The 27,132-nt window shown below is 39.3% G+C and overlaps 1 protein-coding gene across 1 annotated transcript; it reads left to right on the top strand.

The window, feature by feature from the left end:
• The first annotated feature begins 320 nt into the window (after positions 1-320).
• Positions 321-21,742, top strand: LOC136011221 (cytochrome P450 27C1). The gene is made up of 9 exons (XM_065672852.1): positions 321-659; positions 5,333-5,523; positions 7,195-7,394; positions 9,942-10,151; positions 11,847-12,010; positions 17,026-17,192; positions 17,969-18,047; positions 19,020-19,223; positions 21,556-21,742. Exons 1-9 carry the CDS (start codon positions 321-323, stop codon positions 21,670-21,672), a joined length of 1,671 nt encoding a protein of 556 aa, XP_065528924.1. The 3' UTR covers positions 21,673-21,742.
• Positions 21,743-27,132: the final 5,390 nt, after the last annotated feature.

The raw sequence follows: 27,132 nt of genomic DNA, 5'->3' as shown, positions 1-27,132 counted from the left end.
ATCCTTATGTGGGCTTTTTGCCAAACCAGTGGGGGAAAGAAGGGAAACCTCAACTTTGGCTGCGTGTTTAATGGGTAAATTTATCTGATTTGAATTATACGAAATAATAGGTTAGTTCTATTCAAGTCTCATCCCAGACCCACCCCCCTTTTCCAGCCCTAGGGGAGGGAGCGTTAAATAATGGTCTTTGTAAACTGATGCCCATGCAGGGAGAGTTTGGAGAAGCGCTGCTAGTACAAGTTAACGCGGGCAGCGAAGAAGGAGCAGCCAAATAAAAAGCAGCTGCAGGAGCAAAGTGGACCTTTCTGAAATTAACAGACATGTCTTTCTTCACGAGAGTTCTGGCCATGAAATGCAAGCAGACGGTTGAGTCCGAGGGGACTTCCTTCTACCACGCGCTCTTTGCCAGCAGGTTTCACCAGCTGCCCAAGCTTTCCGGCAGCCAGTCTCTGGAGGTGCAGAATAACTCCCCAGCGGCGGCAGAGAACAAAGGCGAGGCGACGGTGAGGGGCGCGGGGCGCGCAGGGGAGCTGCTGGAGCCCGCCCCGCGCCGGCTTGGCAGGGTGAAGAGCCTGCACGAAATGCCCGGACCCAACACCCTCTACAATCTCTACGAGTTCTTTTGGAAGGACGGCTTCGGCCGCATCCATGAAATCCAGGTACAGCTTACTCGGCTACTTAATGTTTTATTCACCCCGGGATTACTTAAACTTTCCCCCCTCTCCCCACGAAACGCTGGTTAGACACCGGGTTAGCAGCACCGCGGCTATTCACCGCCGCGTTCCCGCTGTTAGCCGGGAGCCCCGATCCAGAGGATCCCCCCATTCAATGCCCCTCTCCCGCAGCACTGGTGGGGTTTAGCGGTTTTGTCTCGGTGAGGAGCCTGTGAGCTCGCTCTGGGAGCCGTGCGGCACCCCGGCCCCGGGACACGCGTCCCCCGTGCGCGGGACGCCTGAGCTCTCCCTTTTGGTTGTTATGCCTATTTTGAACTCTTAGGAGGTGTTTTAGGACTGAAAGGGGGTAAGAATCAATCCATCTTTTTGAACTGGGTGGTTTCACAGACTTGCGGAGGGCTCACTTTTTGCGGGCACAGCTGGCAAACACGGGCTTTCCTCGGACCGCAGCACCCGCCCCGAAGGTGAGGCAGTGCGGGCCCGCCTCAGGCGTGCTGAGGCGCCGCCGCCCGCGCAGTGTGCGGGGGACTCCCTCCGCGTTCCTTCCTTCGGCTCAGCCCCTCTGCTCTGGGCAAGAGACCATTTTGTTTCTCCAGCCCCGGCTTCTGCCCCTGCCTCCCCTTACATAAATACACTCCGCACATACAGGTCCCCGGAGGGGGCGGTATTTGCGCTTGCCCGCGCCGCTGTCAGCGCTGCCCGGCCCACGGCTGCCGCCAAGCTCCCCGCGGCGGGCGGGCGGTTTGAACCTCCCCTTGTGAGTGCGGGTGGGGGGTGGGAACGCACCGCGATGGCGGCCCGCGCGCCCCCTCCCCCGGCAGCTCCATTGGCTCGCGGGGACGGGGACGGGAGGCCGGGAAGAGGGGCCCGGTGGCGGGGTGAGGGGAGGGCGGCGGGCGGCTCCTGTCACCTGCAGCAGGGGTGGCTCCGGAGCAGGCCGGGCGGGGTGCGGAGACGGGGAAGTAAATGTGAACGGGGGTGGGGGGTGAGAGCCTTCCTCGGCGGTTTGGGCGCTGCTGCCTCTGTGCTGGTGCGCGGGCCGCGGCGTGTACGGTGTACCCCTCTTCAGCCGCAGCCGGCGAAGGGAGAAGCACGGCTCTCAGTGCCTGGGCCAGCAGGAGCTGGTGACCAGTATCCTTCCTCTGTACAGCGTTTGCTGCATGCTGGGATGGGTAACTGTCTTACTGCAAGGCTGACTATAGCAAAAGATGGTTTTTTGGTTTCCTGGCCGAACACGTGGGTTTCATTCCTAAACAGTCACAATGCATCTCCTGGGGCCCTTCCCGCATGTAATCCAAGCAATTCTGAAGTGAGCACGTGTGTTTGAAGGAGAAAAGCAGTGTTTCTCATCCTTTTGCAGTTGTGGATCCATAAAGCTTTCCACTGGCAGTACAGATCTCTTGGGAGTACCTCAAACGTGGCATTCGTTATTTTGCTTTTCTTAGTGACCTTTCTCAGGTTGCTGGGAAGAGATTCACAGACAACCCCAAGAGGTTCACTGCCTGAAAATCACTGAAATAAAACAAGAGAGTGGGAAGTAAAAACAGAAAAGGGAAACCAAGGGGAACAGGACAGGACTTTAAATGGTTTGAGGATCAAAACTCCAAAGTTAGGATTTACAAAGGACCTAAAAACACCAGAAAGAGGTAGGGGAAAAAAGAAAAAAAATGTTGCTTGGTTCTGCCTGTCTGTTGCATTTACTATTTAGATCTACAGGAATAAGTGTTAAGCTCCTCAGTGCATGCTGTGTTTGATGAAAGCTAAGCAACGTTGCCAGTGATGAATTGCTCAACTTAATTGCTTGCTAATTCAGGGACATGCAGATGAAACTTCATGATAGTTAAAGCTTTCTGTTAGTTTATGTTTCTTTTTTTCTCTACCTCAGTGGTAGTATACGGAATTTAAGAGGCAGTCAGCCGTCGTAACTCAAAAACAAACCAACCAAGCTCCCCCAACTACTATTGCATTCAATTTCTTTCACTGTCAGAACAGTGAAAATAATTCAAACTAGTAAAAGGAATATAAGACAAACTACATAGTATACGCTTTTCACTACCACTAGCTGATATGAGTATTTTCTTCTTTCATGAATATTATTTATAGAAAGGAAGTCAGGAGGAGGGCTAAGGAGGAGTTTTAATATGATACTGATTTTTATTCTGAGTCTCAAAAATTACTTTACAAGTCATGAGTGCCCTGTTTGCTTACGTGCTGGATGCAAGTAGGCATTATGTGGATTAATAACAGTCTGTTAAACTTAACAATACAGTGAACATCAGGAATGAATTAATCCGAACCCCTTCGGTAACCTGCACAGCTACTTAAACGATGTCCTTTGGTGCACACACATATTTGTACGCTATATGCAGAAGGGGTGGGGAAGCTGAGCCCTTTTTCACAAAGGGGGTTCTGTTCTCAGTAACATGATTCCGTAACTGGCCAGAACAGTAATGCCTACAGCAGTTATGACAAAGGGAAAGTATTTTTAATTTGATGGGGTTATATCCCTTTTGTATCATCAGTGCTATGCAAGCATAAAGAAAGGTGAGGAGGGAAGGTCTGGATGCTGGCAGTTTGAATTTATGATGTGCAAAAATGCCTGGGGTGAGAGTGGTATGTGAGACATTAAAGTGTAATATTTTTAAGTTTTGGAACAAGGGGAAGAAAACCTATGTTGTGATAGAAAATATGGAAGAGAAATTCCTGTCATTTTTTTAAACACGAAATTGATGCACTGAATATCATTCTGTTTTAAAAACAAATGCCCAAATACCTTGTCCTTGCCTTTTTCTGTTTTAAAATTAGTATTGCATTTATTTGATTGTATGGCTTCACCCTTGATTTGTTTTCTGTTAAAGTTCATCCTCACATGTAAACCTCACTGTTAATGGAAAAACCAAGCTGCTCTCTAGCCAAATTTGTTGGCTAGAAAAAACAAACCTGTTTTTTTGTGACTGATGACCTGTATACCCCTCACTCCACTGCCTCTTCCTTGCAGCACCCATCTCCCAGCTCATTCTTTTCTCTGAAGACTCATGCTCTCATTTGTCCTCAGGTTCAATTTCAGTATCTCTGAAGATACTCTGGGTTTTGGATGTGCTTGTTCATACATTGGCATGCTTGTCTGCATGTGGTGTTTGGTTAGCAGCCAATCAAGTAGAAATGATAACGGTTGAGTTCCTATTGTAGCATTTTCCTTATCAGGGTGACTAATACATGTGTCTCATTTGAATCCAGGTGCTGATTTTTGAAAATGGTAAGAATATAGTTGTAGGAGACCTTTAACTCTCTGTTAAACTTGACTGAAATTGGCCATTGTGCTCCAAAAGTAGTAGAGGAGACTGGCATAGACCACAATTGCACAACTCTTGTTTTATTTGGAAAATGGGGAGAAAGCCTTAATGTTTTATATAAGCACTTGGTACCATATGCTGAAGAGTGGTTAATGTATCTTAAACTTATTGTCGGCAATTAAAAAATTTATCTCTGTAACCAAGACTGATTAAAAAAATATTTCTTGTAAGTTAATCAAGGGTAAACACTAAACTTTCACTAGTGTAGTTGTATCAAACACCTTCGATACAACTGATTTATGCAACATTTATTTACATTTATTTATTTATTTACAGTCTGAGTGATGCAACATTTGATTTATAATCAGTGTAACTCTGCAAGGTAATGTGTCAAAATTAAGCTTTGGCTGGTTTACCTCATTTTGCTACTTTAAGCTGAACTAAAGGTGTTTAAATTTAAAGCTTTCTTAAATTCAAATTCCTGAGAATAGCTCTTTAGCAACTCCTTTTCAGTTTTGGGGGGGTTTGCCTCTAAAACGTTTATGTCCCTCTACTCCAAGTGAACTCCTGGGAGTTGGGTGTTTTATTTCATTACCATATCAGAATGAAATTTATTTGAAATAGTAAGATTTAATGGTACAGTGATAGCATAAATCTTACTGGAAAACTTTTTTTCTTTTTTTATACATAATGTTTTCTAAGCCTTAATTGCCTGCTGCTTGCCTCCAGCTTGAATCATGCAACTTGTAGATCAGCCACTAAATAAACCTTGCTGCTGGAATAAGACCTTAACTTTTTCTTCCTTTTGCAGAATTAACCTGTGTTTTTCTGAGAAAATTGCTGATGACACTGTCCCAAAATGCAGTACTTCCCTATGCTGCTGTGCTGTCATAGTCCTCAGTTAGGTGTGAGAAACTTATCAGTAGTTATTTGTAAAGAACAAATTGGTACATTAACTATTTACAAAGGATGTTAAAAGTAAATTATTATATTTTTGTATTCTACTGTTATCATTTCACCTATTTGCCTCAACATTCTTTCTAACCTGTTTAATCTGACGGGATGTGTTTTTACGTGCCTCAAGTCCTTTCATCTTCTTGGTATTTGGTTTTACTCACACTCTGTGCCTTACAGCATTGGGTCTTTTCAGTCAGAGGTGTGACCTCTCTGTTTCCCTTGTGAATATTCCACAGTAATGCTTAGATGCTTTCTGCTGACATTCCAAACCATTCATTGACTGGAAGCGTGGGGATCAAGTTTTAGATGTCATAGATTGATTCAATGTATGACAAATTGTCAGTTTCCTTTTGCGGTATTTTTCCTTAGTAATACTTTACTTCTGTTTCTCTGTTGGTGATATTGTAGCAAAAACACACTCAGGAGTATGGAAAGATCTTCAAGTCTCACTTTGGTCCCCAGTTTGTTGTATCCATTGCAGATCGAGATATGGTTGCTCAAGTCCTCCGAGCAGAAGGTAGAGCACCACAAAGAGCTAACATGGAATCCTGGCAGGAGTACAGAGACTTGCGAGGGAGAGCCACTGGACTTATTTCTGCGTAAGTGTTGCTACTCCTTCATTTTCTTTGTTTTCTTGTTAAAGTTTAGTGATTTTCTGAAGGACTCTACAGGTCGTCTGGGAATTCAGTCTTTTCTGTGTGGGGAAATTTGTGTGTCTAGAGGAGGGTAAGAATTGATAGTGAATTGTCTGTTCTGCTGTAAATTTTGAAAGGGATGGTAATGATGGGTAGTTTGAATGTGGAGTAAGCTACCTTGCACAAAAGCATTCTTGAGGAATGTGTATCAACTGGAGCTGTCTGAGCTGACTCACTTGTTAGCAGTGTTGCAGAACAGGGCTTTTTAACTTTGGAACAGCACTGTGCAAATGCGGTTTTACTGCTTCTAGACTGTTGCATCCAGTTGTCAGTGTGCTCTGTGAACTTGTTGGCTCAGGTTGGCTTTAGCTTTATTGTTCATTGAAGTGCTCCCTCAGTAGATCAATGGAGAGGAGTCACTGCGTGGTAAATTCACACTATAGTGCATCCCCATGCAGATATTTTTGAACATGGCTGATTCTAGAAGTTTTCTGTCTGTAAAGCTTACATAAACTGGCAGTGCATGTGGGTGTGGTTAGTTGCCACTGCGAGCTACTTGCCATCCCCACTGACTTAGGATGTTTGTTTAGAGGGAAACTAATTTCCAGAGTGATGGACAGTCTTGTTTCTTTACTGGTAGGAAAAGGCGTTATGTGTTGCACTGCAGACTCAAATCTTCAGTGCAGTTCAGAGTCAAACTAATAGTTTTTTATATTTTGTTAGATGAGATCTTAAATCAAGAGAGTCAGAAAATGTCTGCTAAAGAGATTATTTTGCTGGTCAGTAAATACCTTGCAGCAGCATTTCTCCAGGTGAATAAAAAAAAAAAAAAAGGAGGGGGGAATACATGGCAATTTAAAATAAATGCACAAAAGGCAATTGCCTGTCTTCATAAGGAATAGAAAGGTATCTATCTTTGGAACCACTGTTCCCAAATACTCTGCTTATACAAAGCATGCAGATGCTGCAATTCAGATTTTTAGTCTTCAGCACAAAGATTTTGATACATAGCTCAGCTAAAGGAGAATCTAGCTGTAAATTGTTTCCTTATAGCTGGGTCTGCTATCCTATTACTTTATAGGTTTAGAATTAAGGTACCTGAAAGTGATGTATCAGAAATGGAATTTATGGTACTAGATCAGATCCTTGATTTATCAAATCTGAATTTGTTACCTGTCTTTGATAATTAAACGCCACTTCTGAGTAAAAACATTTGTTTGGTTTGTTTGAAACACTTTAAATAAACATTTTAAATAAACATTTGAATAATTCAAATGTTTATTTAAAGTAATTTTAATAAGCAAATTTTGCTAATTTCTTGTGTTAGCTACTACTAAAATACTGATACAGAGGCACTTGTCAAATTCGAAATACCAAGTGGACAACTTCTGTCACTGAAACCAGAGATTGACTTGTACCAGTACATACATGTCGCAACACTGAAATTTAATGAGGATATACAGTAAATACATCATAAAACCATAGCAGCGTAATACCAAGTACGCGTGATCATAATTTTCACCACTTGCTTTCATTTGATATGAAAAATCATAAATGGTTTCATTGAGAAGCTCTTATCCAGCCGGTGATTGTTAAGGAAAATTGCGTATAGACATTATTAATAATCTCTTCTAGGGAGGGGGAACAGTGGCTAAAAATGAGAAGCGTACTGAGGCAGAAAATTCTGAAACCCAAAGATGTGGCTGTTTACTCTGAGGGAGTCAATGAAGTAATCACAGACTTAATTAAAAGAATCCACACCCTCAGAAGTCAAGAGGACGATGGGCAAACAGTGACCAATGTTAACAACCTTTTCTTCAAGTATTCAATGGAAGGTAAGCCCAGGCTGTATAACATCTGTAAAGAAAGTGGATGTAAAGCCAGTGTGCTTATGGTTAGGCATTTTTGGCAAATGACTAGTGCCACTTTGTGATTAATCTGAAAAGGGAAACTTGATATTCTGCTTTCAGATGTCTTCCTACTTAGTACAGCAGTTATCAGTAGAATTCCTTTGTAGACTCCAAAGAGATGATACCTTGTAGTAAGGGTTAGTTCCTGTGGAAACGCTGGCTTATAGGTAAAATGTGCAATCAAGGTCATGAGCAGTTTCAGTACTCTGTCTGTATTAATTTTGCAAGAATAAGGGTGCTAACTTTCTAATTGTGTGACTCGAAGACATGTTAATTTAACAACATACTATCCAAATTCCAGGTGGAGAATCACTGTGATGGATCTAAATTCTTTTTATAGTTTAATGTGGGAAAAGATAACTGCTTTCAAATGCTTACACATGCCAAGTGTAGGGTTGTTGTGCTTGCTTTAAAGTCATCTGCCTCTAGCTACCATTAGTGAGGGTATGCTAAATGGAACTCCAGCCTGAGCTATTATGGCATTTCCTGTGTTCTTACAGAAATCTTAATGGTGATTCTATTACATGCATTCCTTTAACTGACTGCGTAGAACCTGATCTGGTTACACATAACACATTTTAAAAATACAGGTACTCTGCTGACAGGCAGCTGAATCATTTGGCCTTTGTAAGAACTTCCAAATTGCTCATCTATGAAGATGCTGTATCAAATTAGTGTCTGCCTTTTGGTAAACTAATCTGAGTCTGTTCTTCATTAATAATCTCTAAAAATGGCATTAAACTAAGATTTACCAACTTTATGGAATTTTAAACTCTTGAGCTTACAGATTCACTTTAACTGATGGGTTGGTTTAAATTCTTTGCATTCCTTTAGCTTTTCACTTATAACTTGTGCCTGGCACGCACTTATTTCCTATATGAATTGTGGTTTTAATTAACTTACACTGTCAAATGTTCAGGGAACCAATATGTAAGATTTTTTTGAAAGGACTGTGTAAAGAGCAGAAGAATGTGTAAGAGCTAGCAGTTACTGAAAGAGGCACAAGAGAAATAAAAGGCACAGAAAAATCTTCCCAGGGAGAAAATTAGAGGAAGAAGAGTGGGTTGAAAATAGCCAGATTTTAAAATTATTTTTGTCTCTAAAGAAGAAATACAAAGCAAAGAACAGGGAAAAGGGAAATTTTCTTAAACTCTCTGCATGTATATATACTTGAGAATTTATGGAGAGTTTGATGGAGGGGAAGAACATAGTAAGCCATCATTATCTGTTGTACTCTGTTTTTTAAAGAAAAAACAGAGAAGAAAGACTAGAGTGTCAATAGACCATTTATTCTAATTATCTAGTTAACCGCTATTCTAATATTTCCTGAAAAGATGTGGACAAACTGCTAATGAATGTAAAAGCATAACATTTATTTCAAACATTTGATTTGATGCAAATGGCTTTGAGAAATTATCTAAATGCCTTTTACATTTCCTATTTTCCCTACTGGATTTGATAAAAATCATTAAATAAGATTATTTTGGTAAAAGAAATGCTTTTTATACCATGCCATGTGATATTTTCATTAATAAACTGGGTAATGTTATCTAGATTTTGCAAGTTTAGAGGAAAAGTTGCTAGAAACCCATTTCAGGAAGTAATTAATAAATGGTGCTGTCAAACTGGAAGAACATTTTGGCTTACTCCAGTAGGGCAGTTCCTGGCTGAGTTCTGTCTAGTATTTAATAATTTGTATGTTTATAAAACTGACCTGAGAGATTGCAGGGACACTTATGGACAGGTAAGAATTAATAAAGGGAAGAGATGGTCCAGAGCTGGGAAAAAGAAAAATAATTTACTGAAAATATATATAAGTACTGTTCTTTGGTGGGGGAAAATGGTATTTTTAGTAGTGATCACTGCAATATTGCAGAAGAAAAAAATCTAAGGAAATTATAGCAAGTCAGGAAGAAGAGATGAGTCAACACTGTCACTTGCAACAGTGTCACGCTTGCTGATTTTCAGGGTTACATGGAATATATTGTGTGCAGTAAAAAAAAAAGTTTAGAGTGCAAGCTCTTTATCTGTTTGTGCATACTCATTATTCATTTACTACCAGCTTATGACAAAGAAGGGCATAGCCACTGCTAGAAACTTTGTGTCACCACAATTATCAGAAATGCCTTTGCAGTTGGGTGTCCTTGTGTGTTCAGAGGCCAACACATGAGGCTCAGGATTTGTGATGCAATGCAAAACACAGCAAACATGCTGGAGGGGTGCTCTGCTTCTGGTGGAATTCCTGGCTGCCTTCTCAGTTTGAGCATTACTGACATAGCAGCCACTGTCTCACTACAGTGTTTAGCTGGGACTTTTTACTGTTTTAAATTTCATTTTATTTGTTCCCAACTGCAGTAGGAATAACTAAATATTTTTGGGAGGTAGTTCCATTATGTTAGTATTTTAATTCCTTAAATTATTAATATGTATCTGTGCATGTGTATAGCAAATTCTTTGATTTCATACGTGCAGGTGTGGCAACTATTCTGTATGAATGCCGGTTGGGCTGCCTGGAAAACCACGTCCCGCAGCAGACTGTTGAATATATTGAGGCTCTGGAGTTGATGTTCAGTATGTTTAAGACCACTATGTATGCAGGTGCTATTCCCAAATGGCTTCGTCCACTTATTCCAAAACCCTGGAGAGAGTTCTGCAGATCCTGGGATGGACTCTTCAAATTTAGTAAGATTTAGTAGTAGAAAAGTTCGGCTGTATTTCTGCCGGTTCTGTGTGTTTGGACAGGACTTGCTGCACTTCTTTTCGAAAATTCTAGGAAGACATTGTGGCAGAAGTAAGTTTCACATTAAACACAGGCTGGCCAGAGGAACCATTTAAAAAACATACTCTATAGAAAAGAAAATTTACAGGTACACTCTAAATATTCCCTGTTTTATACTGCTGTTTCTTTGCTTGTCTTCATCTGTTCCAGCACCCAGGCCTTACTCCAGGTTTGAGTTCTTTGCCAAGACTTTATCTTAAGCCACTCAAATTTTAATGAGGGTAGTTTTGTTGACTTCAGCAAATTTGCAGTCGGGCACTCTGACAAATAATCACCACTAAAATTGACTAGAATGTTTAAAAATTAGACTTTAGCAGTTAATTGCACTCTTTGTGAAGATTATATATCTACCATACAAACACGTAAGTTGACATAGAAGTATACTGCTGTACTACAGTATGTTTTTTTGTTGTTGTTGTAAATAAAGCATTCCAGGCTACTTTATGAATCAGCTTTCATGTAAGAAGAAGGACTTTTTGCAATTTTTTTTTTCTCTTTTTAATATTTTGGACCCTCTTTCTCTAATGTTAGCAGCATGCATTTTTAATAGCACTATTTGTCTAGTTAGGTCTGTGTACACCTTCAAGAAGTCAGAGTCTTTAGTTTCTTAACCTTTAGTACACGTAGTATGCTTATTTCTTAATATGTATTGATCCGTACATGTAGTAGGCATTAGGGAACCCACTTAATGCTGGTTTAAGTGTGTTTTCTGTGAACTTTGTACATTTTTGCACTGCCACTTTTACATTATTTCCCACAATAACGTACTCTTGTTGCCTCTTATGGGTTGAAAATAACAGCAGACTTCAGCTTTGTCCTAACAGTGGCTGAAAAGCTGTTCTTGAGGAATTTGTTCCATTTGAAACTTGTGATGCTGTTTCTTTGTTGAATCCCTTTCTGAGAAAGGAATCAAATGGTGAAAATCACTATGTGATACGTGTGTATTTGTGTAGGCTTCACAAAGGAACGTGTTAATTCTAGTTCCTTATTTTGTAAGTTCATTCTGTGAGGCATTAAGTTTCTGAGTTTTTTTCCTCTTTTCAAAGCCTTTGTTTCACTGAAGATGCTGTTTGTAATCATTGAAGTATAAATGGGATTGTGGGTGAACTTGTTCAAAGTGTCATTCACTGATTTTTCTTTTAGTTTTTGTTATTACTTGATGCTCCTCATCTTCGGTGTAATTTAGTTCTGTGGCTTTGACCTGGTTGCAGCTAACATCTTGTAGCAGCTTCTGTGTGCTGAGTTACAGCATGCTCTGCAGAGTTCACCACTTCTAGCAGTGTCATCAAAAAACAAGCCAGGTGGGCAGAAAGATTTGACCTTGAGCTTCCTTCATTCCCCCGCAGAAGCTATAGTCTCCTTTGTCCTTTCTTTGCACTCAGCCTTCTCATGCTGTGAGCTACCTAGGTTCCTGTCAGCTCAGTCTTTCCTTACCATAAGTACCCACTGACCTCCACCACTACTCTGTTATCTTTTCCTTGAGAAAATAGATTTATTTTTATATGTAGTGTAGCATAAGGGAGAAATGTCATTACTGGCTGAAACCAGCAGAAAAATAAAAATGGGAGCTTAATTATTTATTTTTTTTAATACCAAAGGTCAGATCCATGTTGACAACAGATTGAAGGCTATTCAGTCTCAGCTGGATCGAGGAGAAGAAGTGAATGGTGGGTTACTTACATACCTCCTAGTGAGTAAGGAACTTACTTTGGAAGAGATCTATGCCAATATGACTGAAATGCTTCTGGCAGGAGTGGACACAGTAAGCTTGTTACCATTTTTCTTGTGCACAGTTGTTTTCAAATCAGTACCATTTGCAGCTATCTTCAGGGGGGTTATGTTGTTTATAAGGACATAAATTCTGACACATGTAAGTCATGGCATCTTTAAAGTGGTAGAAAATACATCACTTTGTAATCTCTCTGCTGGCATGAAATTGGTGTTCTGTTCTAGCTAGAAACCCATCACTTTGGGTTCTGCAGTTTATTAAACAGATAAAAAAGCAATTGTCTTTACATTGGGCTTGAATTTCATACATTTTCTTGTACTAATTTGAATACTGGGTTGGTATTTGTGCTTCTTTAGGTAGACCACAATAAGAAAGGCTGCTGAAAGTTAGTGTGAAAAAAATCGCTCAGTAAACTCATGGGTAGAATTTGGTAAAGGATTTTCTCGTGTGGCTGATTAAATCAACTGAGGCACATATTGTGGGTTGGCTCCTGGGTTTTACTGAAGTTTATTAGGAGCTGGGTGTTACACAAGCGCTAATGTGGAGAAGGCATAAGTTTACCCATGCTTGTGTTGGCAACATACAGTCTGAGGCAAAGAGCTGTGGTAACGGGACTCAGTATTAATGAGGATAGCGTATGGAATATGTTAATACCTAGTGAAGTATTCTGTGTGGCCATCTTTCCTCATTCTTCTGATTTGTCATCTAGAGTATTTCAAGAAATATTAAAGTCATGTATGTATCTTCCCTTCCTCTCATTCCTGTCATCAGTGTAGCTTGGTATTGACTGCAGCATGACAATCGAAGAATGAGAAAGGATAAAAATGAGTCACTGTGTTGTATACACAATTTATACAGAGTTATTCAGAATATCAATGAACATTTATTGTAAATGATTGTAACTGAACAAATTTTTAAAGTATGTGAATTTGATAAAGAAAGTGTTATGTAGGACTGTTTAATAATCTTGCAGTAGAAAAGATTAAAATTAGTTAAAAAATAAAGTAGCCTTAGAGTAAAAACCCTCTCTGGATAATTGAAATCAGATTTTTTTTTTTTTATTTAAGAAAGTTTGTAAAAAAAAAAAAAGTAGTACTTCTGAATTCCAACATAAGGAGCATGTGTAAAACTTATTTATGTGCCAAAGATTGTTTCATTGGTCAAATATCCCAAAGGGCTTATGAGTTTGGAGAGCTTTTTGATGTTTGGTTCTCAAGTAAAGCACAGTTATTCATCCCATTTTCTAATATTTCATAACATTAATTTTCCATTCTTAGTGTGACAGAGTTTTCATTAAACTAAGAGAAAAAGGTTCAAGTTCATGCCAACAACTTTCCTTTTCCATTTGACTCAGCTTTCTCAGCCAGCAGCATTTTTTTTTTCTTTGCAAGAGAATGGTACTTCTGATTTCCTCATTTTCAAGTGCAAGACTGAAACTGAGGGAATCTTTTTGCCTACCGCTGTCACTTCAGTTCTCATTTTATCATAGAAACTGAAAGAAGTTTAGAGCATTATAAAAGCTTTCAACAAAATTGTAAGGCAGGTTTTAGCTACAAAGCCTTTTGGCTGTCCCTGGAGCAGTGGTAATTTTTAAGAGGTTATGAAGGAGCTGGGAACCTGGGAAAAAACAGTGTATCAGAGTTCTGTATACAGCTGGCACAATTGCCAGCTCCTCTGAGTTCTGAGAGGAATAAAACAGGGTTGCATTTTAGCAAGGGACACTCAATATTGCAAGAAGAAAAAAAGGAAGGTTCTGAGAATGATACTTCTAGCATTTGTTTGAAGACAAGACATGATGAATTTGGATTCTAATTTTTTCTTAGATATAAGCCCAAAATAGGACATTTCAGGAAGTTAGGGTTTTTACCCATACATTGTTTATAACCTGATGCTTTGTTGTACTAATGAGTGAGAAGCTGAAAATAAAGCTGTTTCACTTTCTACATGGGAAACTTTTTGTCTCTCTTCATTATACAAGTTGAAAAAAATACACTTAAAAATAATTCAAAAAAATTGTGGTAGAAGTTACAGTTTTTCTGTCTTAAATGCTGCAAAAGCATGGAGCAGATCCCCCTGGAAACTGTGATAAGGCACATGGAAAATAAGGAGGTGACAGCCAGCATGGCTTCGCTAAAGGCAAATAGTGTCTGACAAATGTGGTGGCCTTTTATAATGGGGTTAAGGCATCGGTGGATAAGGGAAGAGCAACTGACATCATCCGTCTGGACTTGCGCAGAGCATTTAAAACTGCCCTGCACAATATCCTTGTTTTTAAATTGGAGAGGCATGGATTTGATGGATGGACCACTCAGTGGATAAGGAATTGGCTTGATGGCTGCACTCAAAGAGTTATGGTCAACAGCTTGATGTCCAAGTGGAGACCAGCATTGAGTGGTGTTTCTCAGGGATCTGTACTGGGACCAGCGCCATTCAACACCTTTGTCAGCAACATCAACATTGAGATTTAGTGTGCCCTCAGCAAGTTTGCTGATGACACTAAGCTTTGTGGTGCTGTCAACACAGTTAAGGGAAGGAGTGCCATCCAGAGAGATCTTGAGAGACTTGAGAGGTGGGCTGGTGCAAACCTCTGAAAGTTCAACAAGGCCAAATGCAAGGTCCTGCCACCTGGGTTGGGGCAATCCCAAGCACAAATACAAGCTGGACGGAGACTGGATTATGAGCAGCCCTGAGATGCTGGTTGATTAGAAGCTCAACATAACCTGGCAAAGAGCACTTGCAGCCCAGAAAGCCAGCTGTATCCTGGGATGTATCAAAGGAGCATGACCAGCAGGCCAAGGGAGGTGATTCTGCATCTCTACTTCACTCTCACAAGATCCTAACTGGAGTACTGCATCCAGTTCTGGGCCCCCAACATAAGAAGGATATGGATCTGTTGGAGAAAGTCCAGAGGAAGGCCACAAAGATGAGGGCTGAAGCACCTCTCCTATGAAGACAGGCTGAGAGAACTGGGCTTGTTCAGACTGGAGAAGAGTAGGCTCCAGGGAGACCTTACAGCAGCCTTTCAGTACTTAAAGGGGGCCTACAGGAAAGCTGGAGAGGGGCTTTTTCCATCATCTTGTAGTAATAGGACATGGGGAACTGGCTTTAAACTGAAGGAGGGTAGATTTACATTAGATATTAGGAAGAAATTCTTCACTATGAGAGTGGTGAGGCACTGGAACAGGTTTCCCAGAGAAGTTATGGATGCCCTATCCCTGGCAGTGTTCAAGGCCAGGGTGGATGGGTCTTTGAGCAGCCTGGTCTAGTGGAAGGTGTCCCTGCCCGTGGAAGGTGTCCCTGCCCGTGGCAGGGGGGTTGGAACTGGGTGATCTTTAATGTCGCTTCCAACCCAAACTATTCTATGGTTCTATGAAGTTACTAAGGACAATATAGGTAAGGAACAGAATGATTGCATTGTAACTTTGCCATGATTACTCAGGAACACTGAAAATACATTTTCATGGTAAATTTTCTGTCTTCAAGTGATGGTTGTGAGGGAAACAGGATCAAGTAAGGCTATTTGCTTGACCTTAATGTCTGGGTGCAAATGACAGTAGAAGCAAAGTGTCCAGAGTCTGTCTAGCATTTGAATGGGATAGCCTGAGAAATCCATGTAGCTTAAACAGAGGGGACTCATGGGTAAAAGAATGGTAAATATTGGATCACTGTACTTATTTCCATGTTAGTACAGATGGAGTGCATGATCTCAGAATGTGTCCTAAACCACAAATGTGCATTGAAGTGCAACCTTTCCAGCTGAGGTGAAAGAGGATTAGATGATGGGTTCCTTTAAATTATCTTGTGCTCAGAGTTGAACTGTCTCCTGCCTTGAGTCCCATTTCTTGCTTTGTACAAAATATTTTAAAATTATTTTTCACACAGTACCTCTCTTCTGGAGCCTTGCTAATCATTTGCATCATTAATTAGGAGGGGAGTGTATTTTAACATTTTTGGGGCCACTTTGAATATATAAGCTCTTCTTCAAGCTTCCTTAAGAAAGCTGTCAATAGGATGCTGAATTTCACTCAAATGAGAATTTTTATAAGGTAGAAAGTGCTAGTTGTGATGTAGCACTGCTTACCAAAGGATAAGGTATAATCTTAGTGATAATATCAAATCTGTTGTGTGGAGGCTAATAGGAGACCACCATATGCTTAAAAGGGGTTGGTAATATTCTGAGTAGTTTTCTCTTGATTCCTGTGTATTCTCTTGCTTCCTGTGGAACAATTTTGTTGGGAAGAAGGACAGGGAATTGCTTGAAGGAGTCCAGCGCAGAGCCACAAAGATGATTAAGGGAGTGGAACATCTCCCTTATGAGGAGAGGCTGAGGGAGCTGGGTCTCTTTAGCTTGGAGAAGAGGAGACTGAGGGGTGACCTCATCAATGTTTACAAATATGTAAAGGGTGGGTGTCAGGATGATGGAGCTAGGCTTTTTTCAGTGATATCCAGTGATAAGACAAGGGGCAATGGGTGTAAACTGGAGCATAGGAAGTTCCACGTTAACATCAGGAAGAACTTCTTTACTGTGAGAGTGACAGAGCACTGGAACAGGTTGCCCAGGGGGGTTGTGGAGTCTCCTACACTGGAGATATTCAAGGCCCGCCTGGACAAGTTCCTGTGTGATGTACTGTAGGTTACCCTGCTCTTGCGGGGGGGTTGGACTAGATGATCTTTTGAGGTGCCTTCCAACCCTTGGGATTCTGTGATTCTGTGAAAACTAACAGTTAACTTAATCCATTTTTGTTTAGAGTGTTCATGTAGTTTTGATTGCATTTGTTTTTTCTGTTGCTTTTTATGTATCACTAGAAAAATATCAGCATGGATTGTTTTGGTAGGTGGGTGATTTTTGGATGGAAAAAAGATGAAGGAGAGCTGGTGATGTCTGACAACATCTCATTGAGTCCAGATATGAATCATTGCCAGTCCATTGTATAACCGTGAACTTACGAAACACATAGTTGAAAACTGGTTGTTTTTCTTGGCTTGAAGTTATGCTTAAACTAGTCTTGTTGAACTTGATGATGGTGGTTATGTGCTTTCTTCCTTAGACTTCTTTTACTTTATCCTGGGCAACATACATGTTGGCAAAGCACCCCAAGGTTCAACAATGTGTTTATGAGGAAATAGTCAATAAACTGGGGAAAAAACAAGTTCCTGTTGCTCATGATATCCCAAAATTGCCTTTGATTAGAGCTGTGCTGAAAGAAACCTTGAGGTAAGTAGGTAGCTGACAACTAAAATCATTAATTTAAAAAATCAGTTCCAGGTAGCTGTAGTGGATTTTGAGTCCATACTAACATTTGTATTTGGTTGCTGTTACTGCTGTTTGCTACTTCTGCTTTTATTTATTGTATAAGTATTGTGTCCAAGGATGCCTAAGCAATGAAATATGTTCGATTGTATAATGTTTAATGTTTTTAGTGTGCTAAAAGTAGTATGACTTATGTAAGACATGTCTGTTAAGTAATTGAAAGCTATATTTTTGCCTTTTAAAGTATTGGTCTCTGTGATGGACTGTAACAACCTCCTGCCCCACACTGGTACTTTGCAGTGCCACTACAGTGATTTTAAGCTTCTTGATTTAAATTGAAGGCATGTGACTTACTTTTTTAATGTTTATACCAATGTTCATAGTGAGGTGAGGGCAGTAAGAGGACTTTAGGGAAGGCATCAACAAGGCTTTTTCAGCTCCCAGTAGTGCTAAAACATCTCCAGCTTGACAAGTTGATCGCATTTTTTGTATATGTGTAAAGAAAATATACAGTCCAAACAGCTCAACATCCAGTTACTAGTAATAAATTTTCTCATGTATTAATCACATTCTCAGAGATGATTCAAGGCTTTTGAATCTCTAAGGTGTTCTGTACTTTTGAAAAACCTTTTTGCTGTGCATGCATATTGCATTCATAATGCATATTTGCAAATGCAAACTGGAATCTGAACTTTTAAAGTTGTATTTAGATATTACTTCTCGTAAATATTTGTCTCTAGGTTATATCCGGTCTTGCCAGGAAATGGAAGAGTGACCCAAAAAGACTTGATTATTGGAGGATACTTGATACCTAAAGGGGTAGGTTCTATTGCAGTCCTCTCCAAAGAACACAGTTTATTTTTTGTGTATGAAATGTGATCTTTTACACTATATATCCACTTAATTGATTTCAAAAGATTTCACCAAGGAAAATATTTCAATAATAACCATTTATATGACAAAACTGGATTTTATAATTGACTTCGTTGATGCTGGGTTTTTTAGGTTTGTCCTCATGACTTGTTTTTAATATTCCTGAGGGTGTAGTCTATTAACTTCTCTGTGTGATGTTACAGTTTCATGTAAAAAGCATTAATTTAATTATTTTTGCAGTTTTCTGATTTTTTGCCTGTTAATTCCCTTTGTAGAAACAGTTTAATTTCCTTTTAAAATGATGAATCTTTTCTTTATACTATTGTCACAGTTTAAATCCAGCAAAGATTGCACAGAGATCATGGTAGAACTGTATGGCTCTATTTTAAATGGCAGCATTCCTGTTAGAGCAACGTAGCTTTAAATCAGTTAGGATTCTTAATTCTTAATACAGTTATTTAAATATTATTCCACACACATCCTTCTGTTCTCCCCCCACCCCCCCCCAATTAATTTGGAAACATCATCACATCAGTTATTGCTGTTCTTTTTCCTGAGGTGCTGTGGTGTTTTTTCCTTCTCATCATCTATTTTTTTACTTTTCCGTTCTCTTGTATCTTTTCCCTTCCTCTCATACTGAGACAGTTCCCAGTACTTGTGACTTTTGTTGCCATGTCCTTCCCTACTGCATCTTCTCTAATGTATCCCGCAACATTTTAAACAGTTTGAAGATTATTTCATTCAGCCAGGTGAGAATGTGATCTGGTATTCCGGGTATCCTTTTTTTCTTCTAGAATTACTCAAAGATACTTAATATTTCTCACCTCATATTGCAGGAATGGCATTAATTACAAATACTTTTGTATTTTGTTATATATATTCGGGTTAGTTAAGTATAAATATGATTTATTTCCTCAGACGCAGCTGGCGCTCTGTCATTATGCTACTTCATACAGTGAAGAAAATTTCTCAATGGCAAACGAGTTCCGACCTGAGCGCTGGCTGAGGAAAGATAACTTCGACAGAGTAGACAATTTTGGTTCCATCCCCTTTGGTTACGGCATTCGAAGTTGTATAGGAAAAAGAATTGCAGAGTTGGAAATTCATCTTGCACTGATTCAGGTTAGAACTATGTGACAGCATTACAAGAAGAAAAATATATTGGTATGATTCTTTTCTATGTATACCATTTCTGGATGTCTTACAGTGCTCAAAAACTTTGAGTGTCATTTAATATACTTATCCTGCAAAGGATGCTTGAAATGTGACATGCTAGTTAAGCTACATTGCAGAATTAAAAATCCTTATAGTACAAATAAAGGTAAGATTTTTAAGGAAATCAGTCTAGAAGTTTTTTGTAAGCAAATTTCAAGTCTTTCTTAATGTATACTACAATTATCATCTGCTCAGTTTCAGTATTTTAGTTATGAAGAATTCAGTACTTACAAATACATGAAGTAGTTGTTATAGCCCTGTAATGACCACAGTGTAATGACAAATAGTAGAATTTTTCTATGTTCTGTGGTCTTCTGTCCTTTCTTGTTCTTTCTTCTAACATTATTGCTTTGGATATACATAATTTATAGTTATATAAGTAGTTAGTATCTACATACATATATATAGTTTTCCAGTGCTTCATGTAATAAAGAAAGCTTTGCAACAGCTGCTACATTTTTTGTCATTTAGAAGACACCATTTAATGCAAATACTGAGCTCAGATTGTGTAAAAATTTGGAAACTATTTATAGTTACTTATCTATAGAAATATTTAGACCATTATATGTATTCAAAGCAAACCTTGACTGAATTTACCTTAGAATTTCCTTAACTAAACTCCTAGGGCAATCTCTGAACAATTAAGTGTCTGTCTTTTGGAACTCACAGTGAGATAGCTCTCAGGGGGCTGGATAAAACAAACATACATGCTTCTTTTTCAAAAGGAATATCAAGGAAGTAATAGTGAGCCTGCTTTTGTTTCCTGGAAAGAAACTGGAACAAAATAGCACAGAACATATTTACGAGCATTGAGGTGCTTCAGGAAGTATTTTTCATGTCTTATACATTGTTCTCATAATTAAATTAATAAAATTTGTTCCAGATGGAAGTACCTATAAAATGCATACACAACTGATTAGAAAAAAGAAATAGCTGGAGGCAGCAGCTGTTGAACTGGGAAAGTATTTTATTAAAATTCTGTAAGACTCTGTCCTGCATTTGATTTAGGTTGGTATTTTCATTAACAGTGGAAATGATGGATTAGAGAATGCTTTTAGTGTTTGCATAGGATACCAGGCTGACATGAATGAAGTTAAAATCAAAGGATGTGAATACAGAATTATAAAAAAATGGAGAAATGTTCCAGAATCAACACAAAGTTGTTCATTAAGGAAAGTTGCAAGTTACTCCCTGTAGAAGAAATCAGTTGCATAACTACAAGTTGCTGACCATCTGGGTAATTAGTACCATAGAAACGGACTTGAGGGAAATAGTAAAAAATCTGTCAGCGATAATTATGCTAATTCTGACGAGGCACTGTAATTCTTGGGTATATTAACAGTATTAGCAAGCACGTTGTATATCAGAAAGAGGAGTTAAATTACTCAGTCTTAACAGTCTGACAAATCCTTGGCTAGAAAATGATACGCAACTGAAACTGTGTGCTGCATTTTAAGGACATCATAGTCAAATGGGGGGAAGACTGAGAGAATAAGAAAGATGAGGGGCTTGAAAAAGAGAAGAATGAGATGAAAATTTGATCAAAGACGTAACACTAAAAGGTAGTTATAGGAAAATAACACATTGCCCATCATGCTTACTAGAAGGATAAGAGAAGATTGCTTAGTGTATAGGACAAAGTGATTGAGAGGAAAAGCTGAGGATGTTATGGTATCTCCTTGAAGGTTTAAAAATATATAGCAGGTATTCTATGCTCAGCCTCAGGACGAGTGAGATAGATCTCTTGAAGTTTCTTTTAGCCCATTGTTTCTCTGATTCGCAATTAATTCTCAGTTTTGTTAAGTGTATGGAAATAAATAGAATTTTAATGTATGGAGAATCTGGATGACTGAATTATAGTGGTTCTGCTTAGGAGAGGCTCTAATATTTGACTTCTTGAACTGCGATTATTTTACTTGGTGTACTGGACAGCTGCTGTCTCACAAGGTTTGAAGAGATCTTGCTTTCTTTGATAGCTCAGACTGTTTAATCTAGTTGTGTGGAAATTCTTCAGAAAGGACTGGCTCAGTCCTCCCTCAGTCAAAGGAAGAAGATTTTTAACTGTAATCTTCACCTTCTAACAATTACTTTTTCTGTGTGGGAATCATAGCACTTAGACTCCACAGAATTGGCAACAGAAATTTTGTTTATGACAGTCTGTTATGTTCTCTTCTCCAAAGTCTAATCTTCCTCCATAATTCTACAGCTTTTGTAATATTTGTCCTGTTTATTTTCACAGTTGCTTCAGAATTTTGAGATCAAAATTTCTCCCAAAACTGAACCAGTTCATGCCAAAACTCACGGACTTTTGACTCCTGGAAACTCCATCAATGTGAGATTTTCTGACAGAAAGTGAGACTCCAGTGTTTTGGAAATATGTGTGATTTTTATGGGAACAGACTTGCATCTTATGGATGTTTAAATATGCTTGTTCTATGGTTTGTAGGTATTTGGCAAAATGGTCAAGGATTATGTTCTGCCTTAGTACTAGCAGTACATAAGAGAAATTACCTCTTCTGTAATAATTACACATATGAAAACATATAGTGAAAAAATTGCTTCTTGCACTGGGTATCTGCCCTTACCTGGAAAGATTCCTAGTAACAGCAACATATGCATTGAAAAAAAACCCAACCAAAATTCAGTCCTATCATTCAGTGCTTTTGTTACACTGCTTTGTCGTGAAAGTCAGCTACTTGGTGAGTCTATTTGCGAGCATGCGTTTTAGTATATAATATGTGAAAATTAGTTGAGTTTATGAGTTTGTGTTTCCTTGTTTCTTGTCCTTCCATGTTTTTTAAAGGTTTCTACCTAACACTGAAATTCTTGAGACCATTTCTCTCTTGTCTGTAGAAACATTTACCCCTTGTGTATTAAAAAGTTAATACAGTAACACGAAAAGTAAAGACAGAAAAAAAACAATTCATGTCAATTTCTGGTTAGGCTGAAAATACAGAGCAATTAAAAATTAATCCAAACATAATCCCATGAATGTTTCTATATAATTAAGAAAAAAAATCTTTAAAATAAAAGCTTAAGTGTCACATTGTAGAGTTATGAATCCAGACATTGTTCTCATCACCAAAGCATATGCTAAGTGGAACAGCACAAGCCACTTTCACCGTTCTAGTTAATATTATTCCATGTAAATAATAAAAATAAAGTAGTTTCTACATTTTAATAATTTAATTTAAATGCTACTATTAACCATCTTCACAGTTCTTCAGCAGTAAGAACTGGAAACTTTCCGTCGTGTCATGCTGAACCCATAGGCAGGTGCACAGTTCCCTTGAGTAGGATGGAAATGTGACTACTAAAGTATTTGGAGATATTTTATTCTTACATCTACTGTCTTAATTTCTTCTTTATGAAGAGTAAATACCTGAAAGTTTTTGTTGTTTTGGTTTTGGTTTTTTTTTTAATTATTTTATTTTTCCTGTGACAACTAACAGAAAAGTCTCTCTTGCATGATACTTTAGTCTTTAGTCACTGCACTAACCTAACTTCATCATTTTTGAGAGAAACCTTATACCTTGGGACCATGTTATGCCTTGAACATCATTCAAACCTACATAACCTAATATGAAATTAACTGTAATTATGTATAGTTAACTGTTTACGCATTAGGCTCTGACTGCTGTTCGTGAGGTAGTTTATGTACTGATACCCATAAACTTCTCAACCATATGAAGAGTTAAAAAAAGTTATGTAACTCAGTTTTTAACATGGCAACATTTTTCTTCACTCATCTAGGTGGAAGAAGTCAAAGGTTACAAATTAAATAACACATGGTATTTTTAATGGTGTACATGAAATTCAACTTAGATAATTACTACAATCCCATCATTGTAGTATTTTGGTTACTTTTTGTTGTGCCTTTTCAAGGTCTTGACAAAAGGAAAACAAAAAAATATCTCCTTTGTATGGATCTCATATATAAAATAATACCACTATACAAAATTGATCTGAGAAGGTTAAATGCTTACATGATGACTTTAAAATGTTAATCCTATATTGAGCAAATACATGTCCTGTAAGAAAAACAGGTGATCCATGGACAGTTTTTTCCTTTAACAAGCTTCCCTTTTGATGCTGTTTTCCAGGTCTTCACTTTATTCCTTTTGTTTTTTCTCTTCTGTTGTTATTTCCAGTTGTCTCCATCTTAAATAGAATGAAGAGAGTTTTATTTGCCAGAGCCAGCTGACATCCCAAAGGAGATGTGTTGCAAAGGTCTGTTTAAAAGTCTGCAAATTGACTATTTGACTCCATAACTCCACCTATTTTTGTTGACTGCAGGACCAAGGAGCCCAAGCTTTGAATCCAAATTTGGATTCTGTATGGTGACCTCCTCTGCATTGTCAGCATCATTAGAAACACCACCCACTGCTATGTTGTGGTACATTTCCTACTTGGTATCAGTCCCTAATTAATGACTGTAGGAGAGGGAAGAGGTATTCTAAAATGCTCTTTAAAGCATTTGAGTCTTTTAATGAAAACAGAAAGCTTGTGATTTTTTTTTTTATAGAGTATCTACCCATGTAAGTTGTCTTTTATACATAATAAAATATTTATACGGAATTTACAAGTCCTGGTTCTTATTTCAATTGCTATTTATAATTGCATTTTTCTTTAGCATTTTGAAGTTTTTAACTTGTTTGATAGAAATGGAAGATTCACTGCTACATGGGAAATTGCTAGTTCAGCTAGAAAAGACCATGATTCATACAAGAATTTAACGTGTGTAGTGACCTGGCTGATGGAGAGGTAATACTATATTAGAAGTATTGTCAGTCTGAAGGAAAGTTAGTAGCAGAATTACCCAAGAAATACCCTAGGGCTGACTCTAATGTAATGTTTTGATTAGTGATAATTACTTAATACATAGAAGACTATTAATAATATAAAGAGTGAAGGCATAAAGTACAACCCCAAACACACCAAAACCAACAGAACCCAGAATATAATAAGAGATGGGATGGCATTTAATAGCAAAAGACATGTATGTAGGGAATAAAAATAATTTATTTGAGGAGTTCACCAACTGAAAATGAAATGTGTAGAGAAAGACCTAAGGTAATCATAGATGACTGGAAACTGCAAGTGTTGGAGTAATGAAAAACAGAGCCTAGAATGTACGAGATAAAGTATCTTTGCTAGAGATGGGGGAAGAATAGCTGAGACTGCATTTGAAGTACTGTGTACAGTGTTACGTGTTCAAGAAAGGCGGAGTTTGGTTTGAACAGGTAAGGCAACTACTAAATTATCAAGTTAATAAAGTTGCTGTGAGTGGAGGACACTGACATTTGTTTTATACCTCCCTGTGCTTTAAGCAGACCGCAGGCTTGTAGATCAAGTCCTGTCACATCTGGAAGCTATGTAACCATCGACTTAGGAGAACTTTCACATCTGGAAGCTATGTAACTATGGGCTTAGGAGAACTTGTTTCTTTGAACACAGAATTGTGCTGACTTGATTACAATCTTTCCAGTCAGATTAGATACCAGGTATTGGAAACATGGATGTCTGCATGAGACTAAATGTATCCTCAAAAATATTTATGTACTTAGTCTAGAAAAGTGAATATTGAGGGAGGAGAGAAATGTTCTTTTCTGATACCTTCAGGTTGAGGTGTTTATTCCTTACGGTAAAGGGCAATGCTTGTATCACCAGCTAACAATGAATAAGCTGGTGTAGTATGTTTTGAGCCATCAGAAGAATGAGAGTTTAAAGTGATGGTTTAGTTAGAATAGCTGTATTCTGTCCTCTCTTTTTCTTTACTCTGTTGTAGGTACATAGGTGTGGAAGGAATCTACGAGGTCAGTAGTGAAGTAATCACAACTTCAGCAAAATTGTATGCCAGGGGTGAATGAAACTTACAAACTACTTATACCCCACCACTGATGTGGCTGTGAAGATGGTGAGTAGTATGCCTGGCAGAAGCAGGCACTGGGGGAGTGTTAAGAGATAAAAACAGAAGAGTTGTGCTGTCAAGCAGAAGACAGGGGAAGAGGAATAGCAGAGTGGAAGCTTTGGGGCTATACCAAATAATCTCTGGAAGAATACATGAGATCAAAGTTAAGGAACTGGAGAGGTAAGCTGTGGACTGCATGTATGGAAAGGGAGGAGGACAGAAGTTAAATGAAGCAAGAGCAGTTTGGGCACCTGGTATGTGTGCTATTTGCACCACATACCAAAAAAACACCCCACTTACTAGTTTTGATCATTGAGGTTTTTCAGTCATAGAATCATAAAATAGTTAGGGTTGGAAACGACCTTAAGATCATCTAGTTCCAAACCTACTACACGGGCAGGGACATCTCACACTAACCATGTTACCCAAGGCTCTGTCCAACCTGGCCTTGAACACTGCCAGGGTTGGAGCACTCACAACCCCCCTGGGCAACCCATTCCAGTGCCTCACCACCCTTACAGTAAAGAATTTCCTCCTTATATCCAAGATAAACTTCCCCTGTTTAAGTTTGAACCCGTTACCCCTTGTCCTATCACTACAGTCCCTAATGAAGAGTTCTTCCCCAGCATCCTCATAGGCTCCCTTCAGGTACTGGAAGGCTGCTATGAGGTCTCCATGCAGCCTTCTCTTCTCCAGGCTGAACAGCCCCAACTTTCTCAGCCTGTCTTCATACGGGAGGTGCTTCAGTCCCCTGATCATCCTCGTGGCCCCTTTTGAACTTGTTCCAGCAGTTCCATGTCCTTATGTCGAGGACACCAGAAATGTATACAATACTCCAAATGGGGTCTCACGAGATTAGAGGGGCAGGATCACCTCCTTCGACCTGTTGGTCATGCTCCTTTTGATGCAGCCCAGGATACTGTTGGCTTTCTGGCCTGCAAGCGCTCACTGCCGACTCGTTCATTTTCCCATCAACCAACACCCCCAAGTCCTTCTCTGCAGGGCTGCTCTGAATCTCTTCTCTGCCCAACCTGTAGCCAGTTCTTTATCCACCGAGTGGTCCACCTATCAAATTGATGTCTCTCCAATTTAGAGACAAGGATGTTGTGTGGGACAGTGTCAGACACTTCGCACAAGTCCAGGTAGATGACATCAACTGCTCTACCCCTGTCGGTCAGTTCCGTAGGCCCATCATAGAAGGCTACCAAATTGGTCAGGCAGGATTTCCCCTTAGTGAAGCCATGCTGGCTGTCACCAAGCACCTCGTTGTTTTTCATGTGCCTTAGCATGACTTCTAGGAGAATCTGCTCCAAGATTTTGCCAGGCACAGAGGTGAGACTGACTGGTCTGTAGTTCCTTGGGTCATCCATTTTCCCCCTTCTTGAAAATGGGGGTTATATTTCCCTTTTTCCAGTCGTCGGGAACTTCACCTGACTGCCATGATTTTTCAAATATGATGGCCAGTGGCTTAGCAACTTCATTCACTATCTCCCTCAGGACCTGCACATGGATTTCATCAGGTCCCATAGACTTGTGCACATTCAGGTTCTTAAGATGGTCTCAAACCAGATCCTCTCCTACAGTGGGCCTAGCGTCATCATTCTCAGTCCCTGCAGCTGCCTTCCAAGACCTGGGTGGTGGTGTCAGAGCATTTGCCAGTGAAGACCAAGGCAAAGAAGTAATTCACAACCTCAGCCTTCTCCAAATCCAGGGTAGCCAGTTCTCCTGAGAGCTTCCGGAGGGGGCCCACGTTGTCTCTAGTCTGTCTTTTATTTGCAGTGTACCTATAGAATCCCTTCCTGTTATCTTTCACATCTCTAGCTAAGTTTAATTCTAACTTGGCCTTAGCTTTCCTAACCTGGTCCCTAGCTTCCCAGACAACATCCCTGTATTTTTCCCAGGTCG

The sequence above is a fragment of the Lathamus discolor genome, chromosome 3 (genome assembly GCF_037157495.1).
Source record: "Lathamus discolor isolate bLatDis1 chromosome 3, bLatDis1.hap1, whole genome shotgun sequence".
Taxonomy (NCBI): Eukaryota; Metazoa; Chordata; class Aves; order Psittaciformes; family Psittacidae; genus Lathamus; species Lathamus discolor.
The sequence above is the reverse complement of the archived record's forward strand: the minus strand, read 5'-3'. Positions and strand labels throughout refer to the sequence as shown.

Bases quoted from the DNA above. Each gene is read 5' to 3' on its own strand.
- LOC136011221 (XM_065672852.1), top strand. From the start codon at position 321: ATGTCTTTCTTCACGAGAGTTCTGGCCATGAAATGCAAGCAGACGGTT. The intron at 7,395-9,941 runs GTAAGCCCAGGC...TCATACGTGCAG, and splicing joins CTTCAAGTATTCAATGGAAG to GTGTGGCAACTATTCTGTAT. The intron at 19,224-21,555 runs GTTAGAACTATG...TTATTTTCACAG, and splicing joins TTCATCTTGCACTGATTCAG to TTGCTTCAGAATTTTGAGAT.